The 25818-nt window shown below is 39.3% G+C and overlaps 2 protein-coding genes across 3 annotated transcripts in view; one reads left to right on the top strand and one right to left on the bottom strand.

The window, feature by feature from the left end:
* The window catches only part of syt9b (synaptotagmin IXb), a 49387-nt gene extending 47031 nt beyond the window's left edge, over positions 1–2356 (top strand). The window contains exon 8 of the mRNA XM_071506328.1: positions 1119–2356. Coding sequence (XP_071362429.1) covers positions 1119–1196 — 78 coding nt within the window. The 3' untranslated portion in view covers positions 1197–2356. The remainder of the gene's footprint in view (positions 1–1118) is intronic.
* A 17160-nt stretch (positions 2357–19516) lies between these two features.
* spon1b (spondin 1b) overlaps positions 19517–25818 on the bottom strand; it is a 92673-nt gene continuing 86371 nt past the window's right edge. The window contains exons 12-16 of one of the 2 annotated variants that reach the window (XM_071506282.1): positions 24374–24544; positions 23305–23472; positions 23063–23221; positions 22228–22485; positions 19517–22136 (exon numbers count right to left, since the gene is read on the bottom strand). In XM_071506282.1, the coding sequence (XP_071362383.1) occupies positions 21970–22136; positions 22228–22485; positions 23063–23221; positions 23305–23472; positions 24374–24544 (923 nt within the window). In that variant the 3' untranslated portion in view covers positions 19517–21969. The remainder of the gene's footprint in view (positions 22137–22227; positions 22486–23062; positions 23222–23304; positions 23473–24373; positions 24545–25818) is intronic. The other variant, XM_071506294.1, reaches the window with a different exon arrangement.

Raw genomic sequence — 25818 nt, 5'->3', positions numbered from 1 at the left:
AGCAGAATGGTTTGCAGACAGTTACCAAGACAGGAGTGGATAGTACACGTATGAATTTGTAATCACTTGTAAGTCACTTAGGATGAAAGCTTCCACCAAATGAGTAAACGTAAATCTAAATGTTGTAATAAAATGTTTGAACTTACTTACTGCAAACTGACACTCAGTAAGCTCATTACTTTAAAGAGCTTCTTCTGATAAAACTCTTTACTTAATGAAATAGTGTATAATCCTAAAAAGAAAATGCAAGATGGTAATAAACAGCCCAGTGCAGAAAAAATGGATGGTAGCTGAGGGAGCTATTATGACTGATTAGTGCCAGCATCACTTGATATTGTACTTAAAGCTGTATTCACTTATTTATTTATTTTTTTTGCCACTAGGATGCAGCCAAAGAAACTGTGAACACAGCTCTAGTCGCAGCTTTGTCGGCTGTTTGGTGCTAGGAATGTAGCAAACATGGACTGAAATATCTTTTTTTCTCTAAAAACAGCTTCCTGCTGCAGCTAGATAATGAGAGTGAATGAAAAAGAATGAAGTTTTGAACTGTAAAACCAAAACAGGGCTCAACATCAGCTGAAAGACACTACAAGGCTCTGTAGAGCTGAAGGGAGCAGCACAGTCGCATGGTCACTCAGTGTGAGTGTGCCACTTTAAATGACCTCTTTGACATCAAATATAGTCATTTGACCCATTGCTAATATAAAAATACATATTAGTACAGCTTTCAGTGGTGCAAATTCCTATACAAATGATGTGTAACTGATTAACATGCAGTGAAGCTCGGGCTTTTAGGGTCCAGTGGTCACTGGTTTGCCCATCTGGTAATCCAGACGTGTTGTTGTGACACTATCACACCATCATTCTGTCCACTTACAGACAGACATATAAAGTACTCCAAACTGACTCTGTGGTAGTTCCCATAACAGGTGTCTCCAGGAGCACATTTTGCTAGGATCACACACACACACACACACACACGAGGTGAAAACAATACCAGCCCCGCTGTCACGCCTGGTAAACATCAGCAGGGTTTTCTCTCAGTTCACTTTTGTCTCACTTCTGTCTGTAACCAACTGTATCATCCTCGCTCTTTCTCGTTCCTTGTTGTTGTCCAGTGGGTCGGACAGGGAGCGACAGGGAGCGGAAGCCAAGGAGGATCCACCAATTCACTGAAGACACCACCATCACCGTGACCACACACACAAACACACTCACACACACACGGAGCCTCAGGGTGGTAGAATGATGGATGATGGATCTGCAGATAGTCCTACTAAAATGCTAGGACATAATGTTCAAGGTATGACTAACAAGTGACTACAGTAGTAGCAACAGCTATAAGCCATTACTCAAACTGATGTGTCATTAGATTGAACTAGGCTTTCATGTGCTGCTACAAAGGCTAATCCCCACCTCTTACTTCCTCATGTGTCTTCACAACCAAAAAACACTTAACTACATTCCAACTGAGCTACTACAGTACTTTCATTCATCATTTTGAGTTGTTATTGACAGTATTAACAGGTTGAGATTATCTTACAGGTCAAGCTTTTATAGCAAATTTGCAGTTTGTGGACCAATATCATTCATTTTTTAGGTGAATGTGTGAAGCTGTGACTATTGATTTGTGTTTGATCAGCTATCATTGATACAGTAAGAGTTAGACAGGCATTAGAAATGAGAGCGTATTCCTGTTCCCAAGTTTCAGCTCTTAGTTGTGTTGGACATTGAAACTTCTGAATGTGGCCTAAAGCCAGGGCAGGCATGAAGAATGAGACTGCCTTAGTGTAAACCTTAGTTTTACTGCTATGGGTGACTTTCTTGCAGAGCTCTTCCTGTAATGATGTAAACTGAAGAGGATCTGCTTGTGCACAATGTGTAAAGCAGTTGACAGATGGAACATACAGAGTTTTATTTACTGCATGTTAAATTGTCATACTTTGTTAACGGGGTGTGGTCAAAATAAAGGAAACAGAAGCTTAACAGTTATCAGTGTTGGTGGCGGCCATGAAATAGACCTGATCTCCTGTTAAAAAGGGGCAGTCCACTGACCTCCTCCAAGGTAGCATCATTGCTAATCTCTATGTATGACTGTAAATGTTTCTCAGTGATATTCTGGGCCTTCAGGTTTGTTAGAGCATGTTTATTATTTCTGTAGTTTTGGCCATTATATCTATAGTAATCATCTGACCATATTCACGTTATGAAACCAACCAGTGCTCTTATGCTGGAAGTGTTTTGATTGAACACATCTTCACTTAGGAATATTTACCCATGTAAACATAATATAAGCTAAAATACTGAAGGTCTTACAGTTTTTTTTGGCCACTTTAGGGCAGTTGTAGAAGTTGTAGAAGTTGTAAACAAAACAATGATGTGTTATTGCCAAGTGGCAACCCACCATGACATCACCCACTGGTTTGAACTACCATTTTGAAACTTTTGAGTTTGCAATTTAGCCGTCGCCGTCTTGGTTTCTTGAAACCAGAAAAAACTAATATTGAGGAGATGGTAGATCTCATCCGCTCTGTACTCTATCCTGATTGTCAGGCAGGTCGCTGTGTGTGGTACAGTGTGTCAATCACACAATGGTAATGCATACCCTGACCATAATTTAAAACATGAACATCATGTTGTATTGAAGAAGACTTGAAAATAGAGATTGAGACCATAAACTCATTAGGAAAACGTTTACCGAGGTAATAAATCCCATGAGAAGTAGAGACGTTTTCCCATTGACTTCAGTAGAATCAGGACCTCTTTTTGCAACCAGTGGAGTCACCCCCTGATGGTCATTAGATAGAATGCAGGTTTAAGGCACTTCCATATTGGCTTCCCTTTTCATCCATTTTTATATACAGTCTATGGTTATTGCACAGGTCCATGGGGTGGGGGGTCAGTTGGTTATCATAACCAATAGAAATATTGGCCAGATGTACAAAAATAATACAGGAGTTGTAATAAACCAGAAGTATCTTTTCACAACGATGTCTTAGCTGCAGTTCCATATTCCTACAAGAGCCTTGTATCACTAGCATTCCTCTTATAAAACCAGTGGGAAATCCCTTGTGCCTTTTTGATGGGGGCTTTGTCATCATAGAAGGGCTCCCATTTAAAAAACAAGTGCAACAAATATTGAAGTTGATCACTCAGAATCATGTTGTCAAATCAAAGCGATTAGTCTTTCTGTTACCAGGAAATGAGCGACTGGATTGTATCCACTCTGAAAACACAATTGCCCTCTACTGCAATGGGACCTCATGTTCTCTTCTTTAATTGGGACCACACCCTGTAGTTGTTTTAATAAATCAGTGTTTGTTTTTTGAAATTCGGATTAATACCAGTATTGTTTATGTCTTTGTATTGGACACTGTCACAAATAACAATGACAATTTTCTTCTGTGTTTGTAGGTACAATGCATGCATCATTTTTTCTGTGTGTCATTTTTAAATCTCTCTTTTGTTGTGAGATACTAATCATATTGTAAACACAAGATGTATGATAAACCTAAGGCAGACTATGTTAATTGTTCAGATGTTATTAATAAATATTTCTATATATAGCATGGATTTATTTATTTTTATTTTTTTTTGGGGGGGGGCTAGTGAGATACAGAGAGAAAATGTTTCAGAATGAGACAGACACATATAAACACCTCCTGTCCCAGTGCTTGTCTGTTATGGGCTACTGTAGAAACATGGCTGTGGCAGCTTCATGGAAATGGATCCGCTCCCTGAAGGGCTCATTTTAAGCTAATGAAAACACGATTCTTAGTTATTAGGGGATTTTACATTAATGAAAACATAATTATGAATATAATTCTATCCTACACACAGGAACTTTAAGTCTTCTTTTGTTTGTTTTTCTTTTTTTGCAGTCATGTTTCTGTCCACCTACCAAATATAGTGCCAATATACCATTAAGTCTCTACATTCACCATCAAATTGCAAATTTTATCATCTGGCATTTTATCATCTGGCATTTGATTATAGGCAGATGGTATAAGGTGAGTTTATTGTTATTATTATTATTATGTAACACCTGCCTGCTGTGTCCAGAAACAAGGAGGATGAGAGCGATAATAAATAAATGAAGCTATGGGTCATAAAACCAAAACAGTTAACTAAAACACACAAAAACTATTTTTCAGTATTCCGCTTGTGATGGCTCTTCTTTTTCAAAACACACGGCTCGTGTCTGCAAACTTCTGCAGCTCCCTACAATCATAATAGTATCAAGATTCTCGATCTGCATTCACATTTTCTGCAAAAGTAATCTGTTTTCCACAATAACTCAAGGTGAGTTCATTCTAATTTTAGGGTGGGGATGGTTATGAATGTGTTCTCCAAAGCCAGGCTGATTTATGCTGCCGTCTGCTACCCTCTTAAGTGTGAATCTAAGAGGCAAGTCCATCAAAACTCCTGTTTCCTATTTTGACCTCAGGTTCTGTAAAGGCTCCCAGGCCCCCTCCTCCCACACCTTTCCAATGTCAGAACTGATGTAACTTTCTGAAACCAAACATTCAAACAGCACATCCGTTTGAAACAGCAATAAGCAATGAGTGTCAAGGTGAGAGAAAAGCTCATTCCTTGCACAACTACTTCTGTCACATTTTGTATGTACAAACAAATGCAACACTACGAATACCTTCAAGGAAAGATTGTCCAAATGTTTGCCGTAATCGGCACAAGTATGATTGCATCTCCACCTTTTTGCCCCACCTCACAATGTGGCCATTGGGAACAGCCACAAACACTCTTGCCCTTTGAAGTGGTCACATGACATCATTTTAACTACTGTGTATTTTAACTATAACTTAAGTTAAAGATTCTGTAAAGCAGAAAAACATATGAGTTTGGAGTTTGCCACACTACAGAAAAATGGGCCATCAAACCCCTGGCCATATTTGAATGAGTAAAAATATTGCCAAATATATAATATTAGGTTTCAAACTTGTGAATAAATAACCAGTATTATCAACTTATCATCAGATTGCGATGGATCAGACAATTTAGAGCAATTTGGAATGTTTTAGTATTACTGGACATGCAAAAACGAAGACCTTTGGAAATGAATATGTAGTCACACCCAATCGCTCCCTGATTGGCTCTTATCGATTACCAGTGGTAAAGGAACATGAGTAATGAATAACAAGCATTACTGACGTTGTCTTGCATTTCAATGTCACAACTGACTTTTCTGTTTCTCGTTCGTAGTATTTTTTGCGACTAATCAAAGGAAGAGTAAACAATCTGCTTCCTGTTTACCAGCTCACACTTGCCCAGTGTCTGTGAATGGTGATGTATGTTTGCGTTTTCAGGTGTGTTGTATGGACGCAGATCGTTTCTGATACAAAGCTAAAACACTTGTCTGGAAGGAGTTCACTTTCATTTTAAAACACTGTTTTTAAAACAAAAACGTAACAGTGTGGACGTAACCTGTCTACTGTGGTACATCAAACCAAAAGTCCCCTCTTAAAGATAAACTGCGTGGTCTGACCAATGGCAGCCATTTCTTTTCAGCCCAATGTGATTAACCGCCTGTGCTTCACAAACGGCTGCAGGCAAGAACAACCTGAAGTAACTGAGTTACAGCTTGTTAGTGCAGCACACGAGTTTCCTGTGACGCCCCTCACACTTAGACTCAGCTCATTTCTGGGATGACTGGACTTTCACTCAATATCTGTGTTTACTTGAGGTGATGGTGTCGTTGAAGACAATATTACACAAGGCTGAAGTGCATACAAATTATGTTAGTTAATATTTGTTTGCTGGTATATTATTGTTTAAAATCTCGTTTACAGGACCTTTAAATACACATTTACTCAATCATGCTTCTGCCTGCTGTTTGGTCAACACAGTCAGATGTATCTTTGTCACATATAAAGTATTTCTCATAGAGAACAAGATGTTCTGTTGCTAAGATATGTGCAGTATGATAAAGAAAGGCACACTGCAACACTAGTGAGCTCTTCATCTCATTTACTGAGTTTAATAAGACAAGTGGCATGCTGAGAAGTTGCTGCATGACATCAGTGAACCACAGATTCCAGAAAAGGCTGCTGCAGATAGAGGAGGGACGGAACATATATAGTGATGTGTACCAAATCATTAATTTTACACACACTAAAAGGTGGTTCCTATACATTTTAACAATTTTTTTTGGTGTGAATCACCTTGAGTTTATCTTCACAGCCTCCTACAGCTGTGCTGAAGAGGCATTTTGCTGTTTGACTTGTAATAACCCTCTCACTGTCTGTCATTTTGTCCCTATGGAATACCTTTGCCAAAAATGAGAAGAAAATATTCTGAAAAATATATATTAAGCCATTCCACAAGATTTCCCTCATTGTCTTGTGGTTGAAAGTATGAAAATGCAGGGAGGACAGGAACATGAATCTCTAGGTGGGAGATAGCTGAGAAAACAGCGGGAGTATGAAGCAGCAGCAGCAGTGATGTGTGGTCTGAGTGATGTTTGGGATAATATTCTGTCTGAGGCTTCCTGTGATACAAATACAATGGGATGACACTTCAATTTCAGAATCTACGAAGGCACAAGGGGAAGTTAAAAGTGCTTCCATGATGAGTCTGCTACAGATAAAACCAACTAGGCAGAATGCTGACACTATTCATGCTGATGGAAACAACATTCAGTCATTTACTGATTCACAATTCCAGGGCACAGATCACTGAGGAATCTGGGACACTACCATTATTATTATCATTATTATTATCATTATTATTATGGGAAGATAAAGTACATCTTGGATGTAACCCAACTTATCAACAGGCAGTAGCAGTAATTCAACACTGAGGCACCTTCAGGCTGCATATGGTGCGTATTTGTCCACCTAATTTATCCCTCTTGGACTCTGCTGCAAAGCTGCTGCAAAGCCCTTTTGAAGAGGTGTGTATTGCTCCGTGGATATTTTGTACTCTTCTTTTGATGGCTGCTGTGGATGCTCAGAGCAAGATGAGCCTCATGAAAACATCCCAAAAATGTCCCAAGACAGGGTGGTGCAGCTTTGCCACAGGCTGTTCTGTATTTTGTCAGTTGAAATTTGGTTCATCAGTGAGCTACTGAAAAGGAAACCAAGAACCCAGAGACACGTTACTCGCCTAGGCCACACTGAAGCGGCAAGAAGAGAGAGGGTAGATACTGCTCGATTGAAATCACACAGCTATTAGCCGTTGCCATCACATGATGGTTGATCATGATTGAATGGTTTTTGACTTGCCATCACAGCTCGCAGTGTGACCATGGCAACCACAGAAATCAGCAGAAAACCTCCTCACCAGCAGTGAACAAACATTCATTTAAAAACAGTCTTGGAGCAACATCCACCCCAGTTTGAATATCCAGACCAGTGAAAACTTCCAGACATTAGTTAGCTAAACTTGCTGAGTTAATTGTGTCATATTGCTTATTGGTCTCTCTAAAATATTTTTGGTGGCAGTGGAAACAAGTACAACTGCTAATGATTCGCAGAGATATTTTATTGTAGTTTCGGATGTTATATTCAATATGTGTCTTAGTTAGTTTGAAGCTATTTGATTGAACACAACCAGCAAGACATCCAGCTGCACATAGAAAAGAGGAACTGTTAACAGAGACTTTGGCATGCTGAATCTTCCTAAATGTAAACAAATATAGGCTAAAAGAAATGGGGGTCAAGTTGCAGCCCACATTATAACTCACTGAATCCACGGCAGCATAATATGATGGGATTGATGAAAAACCTGTCTCCTAAATGAAAATTAAAAATTAAGCTACTTTTATGATAATTGCGCAGGTTCTGGCAACACTTAAGTGAAGAGCAGCCAAGTTGGAAAAAACCTTCATGTCAACCTTCCTAGTTTTGATTGTAAAGATGACAGGAATTCCTGCCTGCTCCAATAGCTTTTTTTCTGTAACTTGGTGAAAACAGACACATTTTAAAGAACCCAGAAAAGGCCAGTTTTATGGTGTGACTACAACAGACTGGAAATGGTGGTCAACGTGAACAGTCCTTAGTGGGAATAAGGGAGGTTTTTATTTTCTTTCAGTTCTGCTCATTCTGTGCTAATGCAGCATTAGTCTAATCAGCAAGCTCAAAGCATTGATGTTCCAGCCTGACAGAGCTACCAGCCTGGCTTTAGACTCATCTTCTCCTTTCCTTACTCTTCTTCCCTCTCTAAATCTTGGTTGTAATTTGGCTCATGTAATTCACTGTGTTGCCCGTTTTGCCCAGGACTCTCTCAGAGCAGATTTCAATCTCAGCAGACCCCTGCAGTTCAGTAGATGTTAAGTAAATACACGAGTAAATATGAGCGCTCGCTTCAGCCCTCTGGTCATCTAGTTTCCTCATGAGCTTTTTGCTCTGTAAGAACATGGACCTTTCCTCTTTAAGGTGTTTTTGAAAATGCAAGATGAAATATATTTCTAACATTAACCAAAAATGCATCTCAAATTAAAATGTATGAGTGTATTGGAGTTTGATCGAGAAGTATTTGGATGCATCATACATGCTGTCAGTTACAGTTAGGCTTGTTGTTAATTCTGCTTATGCAGACGTGTAGGTGTTGAGCTACAGCTTAATTTGAATACCCTCCCACACACTGGTGCTTTGTGCTGTTTATCTCCCTGTTCCCATTTTAACCATTTTAACAGATCACTAAGGATACCAGGTTCAAACCGTGAGAGAGCTGCAATTCATTCAGTCAAACATTTGGAGGCAAATATCTGATGACGAAAAAAACTCTTTATTTAAAACTTTAATTATCTAAGAGACTGTTTCACTCAAACTTTGAATGCACAAAACATTTAATGAAACTACTGCCTTTTTTCTTTTTTTTTAAAAGAGTGTGTGTGTGTGTGTGTGTGTGTGTGTGTGTGTGTGTCAGACCCTTTCCCAAGTGGTCCCCCTGGCTACCACTGTGCTTGGTTGCTCAAATAAGAGTTTAAATTAACCTCAAAAACCTCTAAAACCAAAACATAATTAGCTTTTTGTGTGAGACTGTTAAGCAGGGATTGAATGAATGAATGAATAAATGAATGAATTAATGAATGAACGAACATTGTATTTTCAATCACAGGCTCGTTATCAGAGGATGGGGGAAATGCTGCTCAATTTTCACCATCTTATCTAAATGGAGACACTGCTCCCAATGTGCATGTGTGTGCCTGCGTGCATGCGTGTGTGTGTTTGATCTCAGAAAGAACAAGGAAAAAGAGAGAGAGAAAAAGGGGGTTCGGAAGGTGGTACTGAGATCATCCCATCACTAAGAATCACTTAGTAAATGAGGTCACTACACCACCACCACCACCAATGAGAACACACCCAAACACAGACACACAGACATTGTTATGGAACAATATCAAATATCAAGTGCATGGAAAAATGCGCATTCGACAAATGTGGCAGCATCATAGTGTGAGACAAAATAGCTTGTAAAGTTTGACTGGTTGTCTACAGCGGAGGAAACCAACGCCAATGTTAACGCTTGTCTCTATCACGTCTTTTCTCCTACTGAAGTTAGCTAGCCTTGTTAGTTACAGATAGCGACTCACTGCAGCCTCCAAACTGCCCTGAAGACGTAGCACTGCTCAGAGGGTGTATTATAACCTCTTCTATCAAAAAGACAATGGTGGCTAAAGCTCTTGTCAAGCGACAATCACCACCATCAGCTCCCAGCAAGAAACCACATTTGGCAGCTGAGAAAACTTAAACATTGTCCCTTTAAAGATCCAGATACAGGCAAGATTCAGGTCTGAGTTTTAGGCCAAAATAGAAATGTGCCCTGTCCATAGTATTAACTGTGTTTTAGCCTGCTTGTTTGCATTAGCAGTTTTGCTCTGACTGTATGAGTTCAAGTACAAGAGTAACTCCAGTCAACACATCAGCTGGATTTTATCTGTCTTTCATGTCCTTTTCGAAAGTGTCGCCAAAAATTCCTTAATCAATGCACTAAATATTAGGAATCATTAGCAATTCTCAGTTTTCTCAAGACAAAGAAATCCACATCATCACCCTCTCCTCCTTTGTATTGATTTAATGAAGGAATCAATAGGAGATGGAGCCTTTTACCTGCACCCACCTCATCTCTGTACTCCACCAACAGTTCCTGTCACGAAGCAATGTCAATCAAGTGGACACTGGACCCTGCTTTCTTCTGTTTCTATCTTTGCAGAGTGACACTCTCCAGTTCAAATATGTACTGACAATGACGGAGGCAAACTGTGATTTACCAAACAAATAATTTACACATTCACCAGTCTATGCATTGATTCATTCATCATTGATTCATGGATGTTTTAGCACCAAAAAGGAGCATGGAGACATGTATGTGTATTTTTAGAACATGCTATGACTGGTGTTGAGAATAAATTTACTTATGTAGATGAGATCCTGAATATTTCACATCTGCTGGCAAACTGGAGCGCTGCTCTGGACTTTGAGCTCCCAGTTGGCTTTCAGCTGTCCACCAGAGCTGGGAAACTTAACTAGATACAGCTGAACCCCCAGGGACAGGCTGACTGACAACAGAGAGTATGCTGGGAAGGAACCCCAGAATAAAGCAGGGACTTCAAGAAATTATCTGCAGGAGGCAACACAGGAGGTTATATGACCTACATATTTACATGAATGTGCTTTACAGTATGTGCATGTACAGATCAATTGATTGAACATGGTCTACTCAGGGAACTGTGGTTTTGATTTGTATGTTCCTTCAGCTGCAACCAATAACCCTATTAGTAATGGGTTGAAAACGGCACTAGATTGCAAATGCTCTAAACCTTAAACAACTGAAACAGTCACGTCCCACTTCTACAGGAGGGTGCTGTGCAAAATTACCCAACAAAGTTTAAGATACATTTTCTGAAGCTGTGATGTTTTTAAAAGAACTAACACTAAAGGATTAAAATGACTTCTGACTTGTATCTGCATCATTTTATGCACTGCAGTCATATGATTGGCTGATTGAATAATATTATGAAAAAGCAGGTGTAGAGGTGTTCCTGATAAAGTGCTCAGTGAGTGTATATGGTAGTAAAGCCTCACACGTGGCTGTGGACTCAAAGTCTTTTTATCAACGGAAACATGAAGCTTCGGATTGGATTGCTGTAGAACTGTAAACTGCTGTGCTGTAAATTAATAAAGGTAACTGATAGCAGAAACACCAAATTTTGACGAAGAAGCTGCAGGCTATTTAATGTGACAGGTCATGGCTGAATCTCAATCCACTTCACATAGTAAAGCCAGTATCTATTGGACTGGTGTATCTCAACTAGAATCCATTTATACTGTTACTTTAACTTGACTTGTTTGAGTGACAAACTCATTGAAAGTGTCTTCAGTGATATGTTACTGGCTCTCAGCACAACATTACCATCATTTGTCAGTAGGTTCTCACAAGTTGAGCGTTGAATCCGTTGCATCAGCTTGTATAACCTCAGATGTGTACATGCTATTTTTAAGTTTGTGTTCTATTTTTTTCTTTGCTGTATCATCTTACTATTGATGCTGCAATGTCCCAGTTTCTCCATGAGCACCACACAAGTTTCCTCTTCTCTTCACAGGCAAAACAGGGAAACACTAAGCAGGCACACTATTAGGGGACACTATTAAATCAGAGCATGAGTCAGGAAGTGACGTGTTGTTACATGGCTGTAGCACTGTCCTCCATCTGTCCATTCATTTATTCGTCTATCACCTCTTGTCTGTCCCTTCAGTGTTGTCATGCCCAGCGCAAGTACACATGGAGCCAAAGTGGGAGTAGAAGAGCAAAGAAACAGGTGATTCAAGCAAATGCAGTAGCGAAGGAAACGAGTAATGCAAATACCAATATTTCTTTCATTAGATAGTAGAGAACAAACACCCAACCCATTCTAGATTAGAAGGAAAAAAAACAATCTTATAACAATACATCTACCACTATAATTTTTTAAAAATAAATAAAATATGTACTGAGTCAGACATTTTACAGCAATGTAATGTTGACCATTCTCTACTACAATTTCTCATTACTTATTGTTCAGCATATACACCAATATCAATATATCCGTTATGACCTAAGTTTGGCTGATAATAGCAAGAATTTTATATATTAGTCCGGCTATATATGCATGAATATTATTTGATACATTTGTCTATAAATCTGCACCTAATAAAGTAATTCTGACCCTTATTGTGTACACTGATAACAGTCTTTAAATAACCATCCTTACCTAACATCCAACTTATATCATGATAAACTTATTAAAGGTCAACTGATAGTGGATTCTTATAGGTCAATAAAGCAATAGTTGGGAGCAGAAAAAAAAAATCAGATAGCCATCACAAGAAGTTTTCTAGGTCATTAGGCCTATATTTGGAGAAAAATGAAAAAACACAATATAATTCTAAAGACACAACTCAACCCGGCCCATCTTGATACTTTGCAATATCAACTCGCTGTAGCCTCCAATCTGCTCTGAAGACCTAGCGTTGCTCAGAGGAAGTATTATAACCTCTCTTTTGTAAACGCAACAATGGCTGAAGCTCTTGTCAACCAACAACCGCCACCCTCTCCTGGCAGAGAAAACCAATAGTGTGTTTAAAAGTTTGTTTCTTGCTTTCTGAAAAAATTGTCTCTGATGTAGGCCGGCACTCATGGTTGGCCAAATTCAATTGACCAAGCTAGCTAGCAAAACAGAGGCAATATGCTTTCATCAGATTATCTTCAGTCTAATGCATCAATAATGCCACACCATAATAAACAACCTCATCACGCTCATGATTTACAAACAAATCAGTTTTATATGGAGTTAATTTTCATTTATATAAAAGTAGCAATGACATTACCTTGACTTGGTGAATGGAGCCTCAAACGCTCTCAGTCGCTGGCAAGGTGCTTACCCTCTACTACACCACCACATCTCTGAACTCGGCCAATTATTTCTGATGAATATTTGGTTTCCTGCAAACCTGATGTACCCGGGCAGGACATTTTTCTTCCACCTGACAGTAATCACTATTTCATCCCAGTCGCACAACATAATTGCGTTTGCAAATATGTTTGTGTGCGTACAACCACTGCAGGCCTTGTCACCATGGAGATGCTCACCACTTTACTCTCATCCTGCCAACAAGTCTTTGATCAGCAAATCAGACAGCAGCCTTAGTGCCAACCTTATCAACTCTACTCCAACACAACAACTCTTTATTGGTCCACACATGAATGAATGAATGGATGAATGGATGGATGAATGGATGGATGATAACACCTGTTCACGCAATCACTGCATTTATATCATTCACCATTAATGACACAGCGGCCACAAGTTGTCAGACACACAGAGAGTGTAGCTGTCCAACATATGAGGTAACAATCACGTAGCTTTAGATTTAAATCCCTGATCCCGCTCCATAAAGAGAAACGTGTACTCACCTGTTGGAAGTTCACCCCTCATTAACGACACTGCTCCAGTCCAGATTCCTGTTCTGCTTTTCTCTATTCAGTGTAGACAATCTTGCTAACGTTAGCCGTTAGCTCCAGTCCAGATTCCTGTTCTGCTTTTCTCTATTCAGTGTAGACAATCTTGCTAACGTTAGCCGTTAGCTCCAGTCCAGATTCCTGCTCTGCTTTTCTCTATTCAGTGTAGACAATCTTGCTAACTTTAGCCGTTAGCTCCAGTCCAGATTCCTGCTCTGCTTTTCTCTATTCAGTGTAGACAATCTTGCTAACTTTAGCCGTTAGCTGCTCGACAACGATGCTAACTTTCGATGAACTTGTAGCATGAGTAAAAACTTAATGCGGTCAGTTTAGCAGTAAACTCCTCCTGTTCTCTTCTATTCTTCCTCTTCTGAGCGCCGCTTGTTAAATATTTTGCCGCTGACGGAATCGCACATTTGAAGAACTCCCATCCTGCTAAAAGGTTGAGAAAAAAAACAACTCAGGCAAGTTATTAGAAACGACATGGAGCAAGCTCTTTGGTCAGAGTAGGATTTTTTTTTTTTTTTTTTTTGGGCTTGTGTGCCTTTATTTGATATTGAAATTCACTAAATTAAATAATTGGTAGAGTGAAATAACATTTATTTTTCATAAAACATGCAATTTTTGAACATTTCATAAGGACAATAGAAATATAGAAGACTGTGACTCAAAAAGTGTGATGGGCTCCTATCAGGTCATTCTCCATAGCACCTGTGTAGAATTAAGGGTTGAACCTGACCAATGTACACCTATGAGTACACAGGTGTTTTTCACTTGTGCATGGTTAGAGCTTCTCACAGCGCAGAACACCTGTGAGCTCGGCCGCTCCCCTTCTCTACACACACTCATGTATAGGAATACTGACACTATACTTATCCTACATGCCCACATCTCGTAAGCCCCCTCACCTCTCAGGAAGGGTTCTTATCCCATGGGTCATTTTCCTGGCACTGCCCTCTGTATTCCCTGGAAAACTTCCTGGTAATGCAGTTTAGGATGCAGGGGCAGCAATGCATTAGCTCCAGGACCATAAGCATGTGATGGAATTATCGTAATAGAGAGGAAAGAGAGACACACCCGGAAGAAGTGTACATACACCAATGGAGAAAGACAAGAAAAGGTGTGCAGTGTAGCGAACATGACATGTTATGTAATCTCATTCTGTGCCATATAAAAGCGGAGTCTATAGCAGCTAGAAGGAGACAGATATTGGATAACATATATTACAGGATTCCCTAAAATATAATTAATGTTCTTGTTGATTCCCTCAACAATTAGTCTTACACCATCAGTGAAAAATTTCCCCAACACACTATTTTTGGTAAGGTTGACGTATGTTCAAAGCATATAAAGATGGACGCAGCCTTGTCACAAAGGCATTCAAGGAATGGCAGTTCTTGGCACTTTCATGTTGGCTTTATTATTTAGCCCCAGAGTTTGTCAATTGCTTTAAAACTAATGTCTGGATTTCCAGTGCCTCTTCTGTTTTTTGTTTTGTTTGTTTTTTTTTTTTGGTGAAACAAGATAAAGACAAAGAAAATGATAAAATAGCAAGACATAGCAAGACATAACATAACATAACATAACATAACATAACATAATGAAGAGGGAGAGGGAAAGAGGATGGGATGTTAGGATGGGTTGAAGGGAGAGAAATGGGGGGGTGTCAGAACTAGATTCTGCAGCTCTACAGTCTAACACACCTGCAAAGTGAAGAGAGAGAAAGACTGGGGGGAGGGGCAGGGTGTTGGATGAGGGGGTGGGGGTTTGGGGAGAGAAATGGGGGAGGAGGGTTGGTGTCACGTCACCGTGATGTCACATTGACATGACCGTGAGGTCACAGTGAGCTGACACTTGTCTGACTTGTGCTGTGGTGCCGGGCATGAAGAAGTTAATGGGTATGGCAGGAAGCTGTGGTGCTGCTTCAGCCCTGACTTCTTCCGCCTCCGTCTTCTCATCACCCACCTCCTGCTTGTCGACCTCCATCTCCTCCGGACATGATCTGTTCTCTATTCAGCGTTTGGAGTTTTCCTCCTGTAGATTCAGCAGCATCTTCTGCGTCTCAGCGGCCTTGAGCTGAAGCTCAGTGGTGAGACTCTTCTACAATTTCAGCAACAATCTGAGCACCATGAACTGAATCATCATTAACACTATTGTCATCCAAATCTTCATTATGTGTGAATGCTGATTAAGCATTTAGTCAAGCAGCACTGTTTTCAGACAGTGTTTCAGTTTATAGTGGATTTCTATGGCTGCAATGTTCAGAGGTTAGAGAGGAAGACATCATCAACAGAGTAGGGAAAAGTTGATAAAATGTCCAGTAAAACTTCTGTTTAACTCGTCTTCACAGCCACAAGTTTCACTCTTCACGCACCATTTTTTGCTAGAACGTAGGCAAATTTATTGTCTTTCACACTATGTGACTAGAGGGCACAGAGACTTAGAGAATTTGAACTAAGGGCCTCTGAGTAACAGGAGTACCATCAAACTGACCGATAGACTGCAGTACAAACTGAGAAGCAGATTTTTTAAGAAAAACTGAAAACACTTTATTCATAAACTTGCTCAATTTTCCACATTTTTGACTCTGGGAACACTACAACACAGATGTGTGAAGCAAGGTCTTGCAGTGGTGGAGGTGTAAAGATTTTGCTGATATGATGAACATTTTTTTCACTAAGATCTCTGTGATATTTACAAACACAACCAGACTCACACCCGCACTCCGACCAGCTGATTGTCACTAAAGTGATGCCTGATTCTAATATTTAACATTGCACAAACTAATAACCAGATTTTTATGAATTTCTTGAGGCCTATCCTATCATAGATATCGTATACATCCACACTGAGTTAACAGTTACATCTGTAATTATTCTCCAATTGTTTCTGATATTTGTTGGGATTATAATGTTGCTTCGAATTACTGAGATCTACACATTTGCTGCCATTTACTGATTTTAAGCCATTTCCCCGTCTCCAGTCTTTGTGCTGAGCTGAGATAATTGGCTGCTGGAGATAGCTGCATATTTGAGAATAGCGTCACTCTCTTCATCTAACTCGTGGCTAGACAGTGGATAAGCATATTTCCTGAAAAGTCAGACTATTCCCTTTTAAGAGCTACTCTTTCATGTCCTAAACTCCTCTAACACACCGAACATTCAAAGAAGAAGTGGATCACACTGCAGGTTTCAGACGTTTACTTGACACGAGATTGCAGCATTACAGAAATCCAGTGTAACTACTCTTAATCCATGCTCACCACAGCCTCTATTCTTGGTGAAAGAGTATATTCCAAACCTTTTACCACCACGTCAAATCTCTGCAGGTAACATTTTGAGTAGAGTGAGATGGAGGTGGGGTCTCCCAGAGTTCACAGCGGTCCTGCACTACCTGAGGGCAGAGCAGGACTAAACACCTCAAACAACTGGAATTGGAAAACTGGAAACAAAACAGAACAAAAAACAAATATTTAAAGGTGTCAAACTTGTGCTTTTGTTTGCGTGTGTGTGTGTGTGCTACTCCAGCGGACTCAAAACAGAGGTATAGAGGAACATTTTGTACTTTCTCAGATGTACCATTACAGGAACATGATGGGTCCTGATGGAGATATCAGTCATATTCAGACTCAAAGTAGGGTCTGATGAGTTTCTGAGTTGCAGATCTGGAAGGATTGTGGTTGTGAGAGGATCCTTTGTAAGTGGATTGCTGATATATAAGTCAGATATTTATAATATATATTTATGATGTTTATTTAAGTGCAAATTGGCCTTTAATAATATGACTCACTCACATTCTAATAATCCATCATGTTGATGTACACAAATAGCTTTTGCTTCCGCTGTTCTTTCCAGTAGGTGGTCACTGGGAGGTTTTTTGTGATGAAATACGAGCCTGGCAACCCAGAATGTGTTCTGATTAATGGTACATTACTCATACATGAAGCTTCAATGAATAATTGATTAACCATTAATACTTATTGTTGCATTTTATGAAACCACAAATCATTTGTAAAGTGTGTTTCAGAAATTGGTACAAAGATTCAGCAAAAACTAGTAATTAATAAAACTTTCCTGGGTGAACATGCCACTGAACGCCTGGTATTTTTTTTGGAAAGCAAACTTTGTTTTTATGGTATTTCTGCTTAAGGATTGATATGGAAGAGGCATAAAAAATAACTTGTACTGTGTCAGCTTGTTGCTTCACTGAGAATACATGACATCAATGTCCAACAAAACATTCACATTGAAGAAGTCACATTTCATGAGCACCATAAACATCTTATGCATTGTTTTGTTTTGTTTTGTTTTTTTCTTTTTTCACATTTTCAAATACTCTTGTACAACAAATCATACTTGGAAACAGGAATCTTGCTGAGACTTTAAAAACAAGACTTAAAGTCTGGGCAACGTGAGTCTTGGGGGATAAATTATTGAATGTCTGAACAATATTTTCTCCACTGCTACACATCCTCAGATAGATTTGTCTGGGTCGGAGGTTTTAAGAGAAATGGAGTGTAGTCATTGTCATGGGGACTGTCACAAAGTGCTTCTGCCCTGTTTGAAGCTGAGAGCACATCTAATCGCTGCTCTCACTGTATGAGAGACACCAAGGCTACAAACCAACTGCAGCAAAACATCATTCAATATTGATCATTAGTAGATAAAAAGCTATTGTGCTTCATCTAGTGTTTATAATTCATGAGCACCCTTTACTCTTGATATGTGGGCTTACTTCATAACACCTAAAGTCTAATTGTGTTATACAGTTGGCAGAGGTGCAACGCACAACTTCAGATCATTAGATTTACAGGATAAATGCAGTGAATGCAGCTTGAAAGTTGGACTTTTGAATCATCTGTATTGTTAATGAGGAGCTCCACTGGTGAGTGGCTTTGAGAACAGTTGTGTAATGGCTCCTCTCTGCAGGAGGTTCATCAAGTCTGAAATAAAGACCCCAACAATGTCGTAATGATGTCATCAGGGATGTATGAGAGATGCTATACAAGGAAAGTTCAACTGCACAACTGAGTGAAGAAACCTCTGTCTGCTGCACTGATTTTGACTGTTCTAAGTGATTTGTCACTTACAAGGTTGTCAAGTTTATTGACCTGCAAGACTTAATTGCTGAATAGACCCTTTAAATGCATGTACATGATGCTCTTTATGCATAATGAATCATGTGTTTTTATCCTGCCTCTGGTTTTGATGTGTGGTTGTGTTCATATCTGTAAGAGTTAAATCAAGTATATCAAGCAAAACTGAATAAATAATTTAAGTCTAGTCCAAAAAAAGTAATAATAAGATGTGCTACTAAGCAAAAACTGTGTTCAATTACATTATGTTGATGATTAAAATACAAAGTGAATTCTACTCTCAGTATCATATTGACCAGAACAGCTCACAAGTTAAAAGATTTTCCATTCTTCTATCACCATCTAGTGGAGTGAATTTGTCAGTACATTCCCAGATGTGAGGAAGCAGTTACTACAGGAATCAATGCTAATTAATTATTGGTTAATGGTTACAATTTTTTTATCAAGCAAATAATGTAAATGCTTAAGTTATAGTTGATAAAGAGCATCATGAACATTAAAATCCTTTTATCTGTCTTAAATTCACCCTCATATTTTATTGTCATTGGCTTCAATTCCTCATTGTTCAGGATCCCACAGACTCCAATGTGGTATAAATAAAAATAATATTATTTTTAATTACAAAATCAACCAGTGTTTTCACATAAAATATTATTCTTTTCTTCTGACCTTATTAAAGACCAATATGAGGAGTATTAAGGTGGTAAACCATCCGTTTGACATTTGATGATGATGACAGAGGAGATGATTGTTAATTTGTTGTATTATAATCTCCTCTGTCATATGCTCTGTTATAGGCTTTGCATGAAGCATGAGATAATTCATTATGTTTGGAAATTATATTCCAAACAAAGAGGACTGAGGACTGATTCTCATAAAAGTAGAAAAAGCAATGTCAAGTGTGGTGTTTTGCTGTGAAAAGGGAACTACAGGACATTAAGCTTTATCAAAACCATTTCATGGTTTTCACATTAACAGTTTTTTATTGTAAAGGTGGTTTCTTACAAAATAGTCACATGATACAGAGGCAAAGAAATAAAAGAAGGAAGCCTGAAAACAGAAAAGAGTGAGGACAAGAAAACATCTACAGAAATTCTACAGAGAACTTTGGTGATGATATTCTCATTAAAACAGAATCAAACTGCGACATGATCTGCTAAGTAATAATAAAAAAACATTTTACCCACCACTGTCATCATGGCAATACAAGAGAAAAGCGCAATAAAAAACAATACATTGAAATAATGTATGTTTTAACCAAGGCCCCCAGAAACAGTCTTCTGTTTGCTGAGCTGTCCTACAGATTTAAATACTGCAGGCTGCAAGACTAAGGCTCCACCAGGAACCAGCAAAGGCAGATACAGTCATTCATCTGTTTTAAGACAACACCTACAGCCGATAAAGCATCATGTCCAACCAAAAAAAAAATTATTTGTACACATGCTAAAGTGAAATCCTCTGACAGACTGAGAGCTATCGCAGGTTTAATGCTACATCAGCTGAAACAACAGAGAAACAGCAGTACAGTATATAAAGACTAATTTTAACAGTATAAAACATCTCCATTTAAATGTATCTGTTTACCAGGGAAAGTGTTTTTAGTAATTACATAGTAGTGTTGGTTAGATAGTAGGTATACAGTACATCCATAAGACGTTAGAGACATGAGCATCTATGTCTTGCAAAAAAAAAGGGAAAAAAATCGGTTTGGTTTAGTTTCTTTATGTTTTTTTCTCAATTAAATGACAGTTGCCAACTTTAAGTATTTAAAACTAGGGGTGAAAGTTTGTCTGTGATTTTAAAATGACAACTTCCTGGGAATATATTACACTTTTCCATGGACCTCTTGCCATACATGAAGTTTAATTTTAAACACAGAAAACTGCAGAAAATTCATCAAGAAGGAGGTTTTTATTAAATGTTTCTGATGTCAGACCATTGTCAGTTTATGTGGTAGTAGAACAGCAAGTCCTCTTAGAGGTGAACTATCTTTACGGTGGACAAAAAGCATATTGAGGAATATGCTGCAGTCTGATTTGGGCACGGAGCTGGTGGTGGTGTGGTGGTGTTTTGGTGAGTGGGTACACCGTGGCTGCTTTATTTGAATAGTCCCGTTTCAAGCCTCTTTGTACTTAACATCTGCTACAATTCAGAGTTAAACATGGTGACATATGCTGAGTTTAAATCACCCAGCAGTATATAGAATAGTTAAAAGTAGCTCTACTAAAAGACTTTACATACTGATGCATTAGTAGTGTTAAGAACATTTTGCCAATGAGCAACTTTTTCAATGCAGAACTTCTACTTGTAAAAGATCATTTTATAATAGATCACAATAGGTCTATAGGTCATTTTATATTGCAGTATTGCTACTTTTACTGATGTGAAGGACTTGAATAGACCTCTGTCCATTTTTTTTTCACCCTAATGTTTAATATTTTTTGTCTTCATGTTGACGTCACATTTGTCTGCTCGCTTCTTACTTTGGTTTTAACAATATTCATCCATCTCACACGCCACCACGAAGCTTGCAGGTTATGGAACAGCACCGGAGAAAGAGACATTTGCTCCTCCAGTCTGACCTTAACCTTAATGGTGTTTCTCCCCAGGGTCGGTGCTGTTTTAAGGATGTTTTTCTGCTTTAAAGGGTAAAGTCAGGGAACGAAAGTGTGGCAAGCGCAGTAAACACCATGGATCACATGAAAGATTATAAGATGATTTTCCTATTGCTATTTTTAAGCAGGTATGTTGCAAATCCCCCTGCGCAGAGGTGGGTGTATGATTTATACACACCACTACACCTCTGGGAGCCTAAAACTTGCACATCTGATTAAGACAGATGAAATGTCTGCATAATTTTCATTTACAGATTATTCAGCTTCTCTCACACAGCAGGCTGCAAGTTTAGCATGAATTTGAATCAGAAGGACCTGCTGAAACTAATACGCTGATCCCGTTACGTTTATTTCTGAAAACAGGAGCTGATTTTGACCAGAATTCAAACTTGTTTCATGTCCCAGGGGCCAGAAAGAAAAGTTTGTGTCAATTGCAAAACTACAAATTCCTGGAAAGACGACTTTTTTTTTTTTTTGCAGGACACAGATAAATGACTCTCTAATACTTCCATTGTGGTCTAAAGTAAAAGTCAGCCCTGTTAACTAAATGTCTACAATGGCTTCACTAAACAGCGCATCATCTCCGTCTCTCTCTTTTCCTTCTCTCTTCTACTTGCTCAAACCATTCTTTGTCCTCGGTGTCAAACCCATCATCTCACCCTCACCTCACCTCTCTGCACACAAAAAAAATCCAACCCCCGCCCCCCGCCCCATTATCTTTATCAAATAATCCCATATTTTCATATCTCATGTATTTACCACTCACTTCCCCTCCCCTCCTCTGCAGCTCAGTAGGTCCCCCTAGCAAGGATGAACATTACAGGCACGGATCTCTTTCCGCTCCTTACAGCTGGCCACCTGAGCGCCCTTTGGTCTTTTCTTTACCATCATGAAACGCTCTTGGATCCCCCCACCGCACGGTTTGGTACAGTCTGTCCAGCTGGTCCACGGCTGCATCCTGCAACCTGCTGGAACAGATGAAAGACGGCAGCATTTCAACAGTAGTCTCATATAGCTGCTTTAATAATAATGACATTCACACAGATTGTGTCCACTAACCTGGCTGTTCCTCCAACGCTGCATCTCTACCTTGTTTACCCCGCCTCCTCCTCTTTCCTCCACCTCCCCCTCTCTCCTCCTTCGCTTTAGTCCGGCACTTCCTGATCTTGCATTTCTTCCTCTGGATGGTCTCTGGACAAGTGCTGCCTCCGAACTGCGGCTCCAGCTTGACCATGCGGGTTCGGATGGTGTGTCCTTTACCGCAGGACTTGTTGCACTCTGACCACTCCGACCACTCTGAGACCATGCAGTCGACAGCTGGATGGAGGGAGGTGAAGGAAGGAAAGATGGAAGGAGCAGCAAAGGAAAATGGTGAAAATCCAGGGAAACTATTGGCTGATAGACTTAATGTTTATCACTGATTTCAGTAGATATTTAAGTCCACATTTATCAGATCAGATCAGATCAGATTACATTACATTAGACAAGATTTGATTTGATCAGATTTGATTAGATTTGATTAGATTTGAAGGGATGAGATTATTTTATCTTACATTTGATTACATTCAATTAGATTACACTAGATTACTTTATTAATAGCTAGATCAGAAAATCAGACAGGAGCAGAAAACAAATAGAGGCATATTGCCACAACGCACAAACTAATACATATTCCAGGAGGACACTTGTGTGGAGCGGGACTCAGCAGCAGGACTCAGCAGCAGTTATAATTGTCCACTCTCTTTTAAAAAAGGTCAAATGGAGACTGGCAGGTCATCTGAAATGTTACTGAAACAGTAAGAAATGATGGCCAAAACTATTAACATCAGATCCAGGCAGTGAAAAACAGAGTTTGTGTTAAACAGAAAGTGAAGTTTTTTCTTGAGTCACTTACGGCACTCGGGCAGCATGCACTTCTCCGTCTGCTCCAGCTCCTCGCTGCACTCTGCAGGATCTGACTTCAGCATCCTCTGACGCATTCGCACACCACGCCCACACGTCACACTACACTCACTCCAGTCCGACCAGGGAGACAGCATGCATGGGATGGTATCTGCAGACACACACACAAGTACAACTTTGTTATGTGAACTATAGATAATATAAACATAAATAAATAAGTAATTGTTAACTCACGGCATTCTGGCATCATGCATTTCTCCACTTCAGCCACCTCAGTTTTACACATTGATCCATCTATTGGAGGCATCTTCACCATGCGCTCGCGTCTTCTCATGCCCATCCCACAGGTGACGCTGCAGGGGTCCCACTCCCCCCACTCAGTCACCACACAGCTGCTGGGTGCTGTGGGACAGTCAATATGTCAATTAATGCAAATTTCCCCAACAAAAGATCTGGTTTGACTGTCACTGTCAAACTGATTGTTTGATTTTGGGAGAATGGTCGACAACATCATCATCTGTTTTGTCATTTTTTTCTCTTTTACATCACAGAGTTAATGATATCAAATGACTCGTTTCTCACCATACAAACCCTCAAACAGAACAGAGCAAATATCATGGATCAGATTTCACTGCAATCATTTAACTCAAAACCACACGTCATCAGTCACATATTAGATCTGCAGAAAAGAGGCAGATTGTGTTTATTTGTTATTTTTAAATGTAGTTCCTACATTCTTTTAAATGCAGTTTTTATTAGATTATATGTATATGTATATATATATATATATATCTTTTATACATATACAATTATTATTAGTAGTCATATTAATTAATTATTTTATTATAAACCCACATATTAATTCTATTAACATAAAAATTATTATGATTATTAAAGCTAATATTCACATTGAAACACATGGTGACTTGCAATTATAAATATTCTAATAGCTTCTGGATCAAAAGGCTCCAAATAAATGGAAGCTTCAATATTGTAGTTCAGAGGAAAATTAAAAATGCACTTCACCCCTAACACCTGTGGAAGTAAACACAACTCTGTATGGAACTAGAACTAATTAGACAGTTGATTCATTTTGCTCTTTTTTTTATAAAGCTGAATGAAATGAAAGGACTGTTGATTTGGCCACATCACAGAGAGAAATTCATGTAATTTAGAAAACTGTAAATTTTTGTGAGTGCGTCTTTGATTTGTTGACCTTTTTAATTTTAATTTCTTAACAGAAAAAACAACAACACACATTCACACATGTACAGAACTCCAGCATTAATTAACAAAGACTCACAGCATTCATCGTTGACAACACACTTCTCGGTCTCCTCAGTGTGGAGCTGGCAGAGCGAGCCGTCCTCAGGATACTGTTTGACATATCGCTCTCTGGACCTCATCCCCATCCCACAGGACACACTGCAGGCTGACCAACTGATCCACTCCGACATCATGCACGTTGAAGTTTCTGTCCACCAGGAGAGGAAAAAAATACAACAAGGGCTACTTAGCAACAGATAGAATTAGAAGGACATCTCAGCATTTTATGTTTTATTTTTTTTACATTTCTCTCTCCCAGGTTATTATTAGGAAAAGTTCTGTGTTTATACTTGAGCTATTTTAAAAATGCCTTGTTTCTGAAAAATTTGCAGGTGCATTAGCTTTGTTGCCATTCCTCATCACAACCAGTCCAATAGTAGGTCCGCTGCTGGAGTTGAGCATTTATTTCAGTGAGTAATATCAACAAGATAGCTTTGGTCAAATTATAATAATTCTGGCTGCCACAGCAAAAAGTTGTGATAGCAAAAGTACATGATGTGGTCCAGCTGGCGACAACATAATGGTTCCTATTATTGACTTATCACAGTGATAAGTCTTAATATGAGACAAAAAGTTGTAGCCGACCCACCTCAGGGTTTGACCTGTGCACTCCTGCTCACCACTGTGGCAAAGAGTGGTTATCTGAATCACCATAGCCTTTCTGTCAGCTCCAACCAGTCTGACCATTCTCCTCTGACCTCTTTCATCAACACAGAGCTGCTGCTCACTGGATGTTTTTTTGTTTTTTTCTGAGTAAAAACTCAAGAGTCTGATGTGAGTGAAAATCCCAGGAGAGCAGCAGTTTCAGAAACACTCAAACCGGCCTGTCTGGCACCAACAATCCTGCCAGTCAAAGTCACTGAGATCGGATTCTTACCCATCCTGATGTTTTAAGTGAATGTGAACTGACCTGTATCTGCAGGAAAAACTAGAAGTAATTAATTAGAGGTAATTAAATTAATTATAGAGCGACTATGCATGAAGTGTGGAAGGAAACCCATGAGGAGATATGTAGGACGACTTTCAACCTCCACACAGGAAGCTCCAAACGAGGCTCTACAGGCACACACAGGTAACTTTGAAACAACAGCAGAGCTGTCGAGGACTTGTGCCCCCAGCCACGATCGAACCACAGGCCTTCAGATCTTCAGTCTAATTCTCTCCCAGCTGAGATATTTCAGCTTCAGAGTCGAGCAGTGATACTTGACAGGAATATGTGAACCCAGACACTCTCCCCTCACACTAAACCAGGATTCTCTCTGTCTCAAAGTTGAAGGTGCCATTCTCAAAAAGCTCTTCCTCACAAACTGCTTCAACTCTCTTTTAATAAGTCAAGTAGCCTGAGGGACAGTCCTTTTCAAAGCTTGGGCCTGAGGGAGCGAAAGTCAGTAGAAGTGATCCCGGCCTGCATCGGCTGAAAAG

The sequence above is a fragment of the Trachinotus anak genome, unplaced genomic scaffold (assembly GCF_046630095.1).
Source record: "Trachinotus anak isolate AG129_WGS33_773 ecotype Australia unplaced genomic scaffold, CSIRO_AGI_Tana_v1 ptg000002l, whole genome shotgun sequence".
Classification (NCBI taxonomy): domain Eukaryota; kingdom Metazoa; phylum Chordata; class Actinopteri; order Carangiformes; family Carangidae; genus Trachinotus; species Trachinotus anak.
This window is presented reverse-complemented; position numbering and strand designations above follow the sequence as displayed.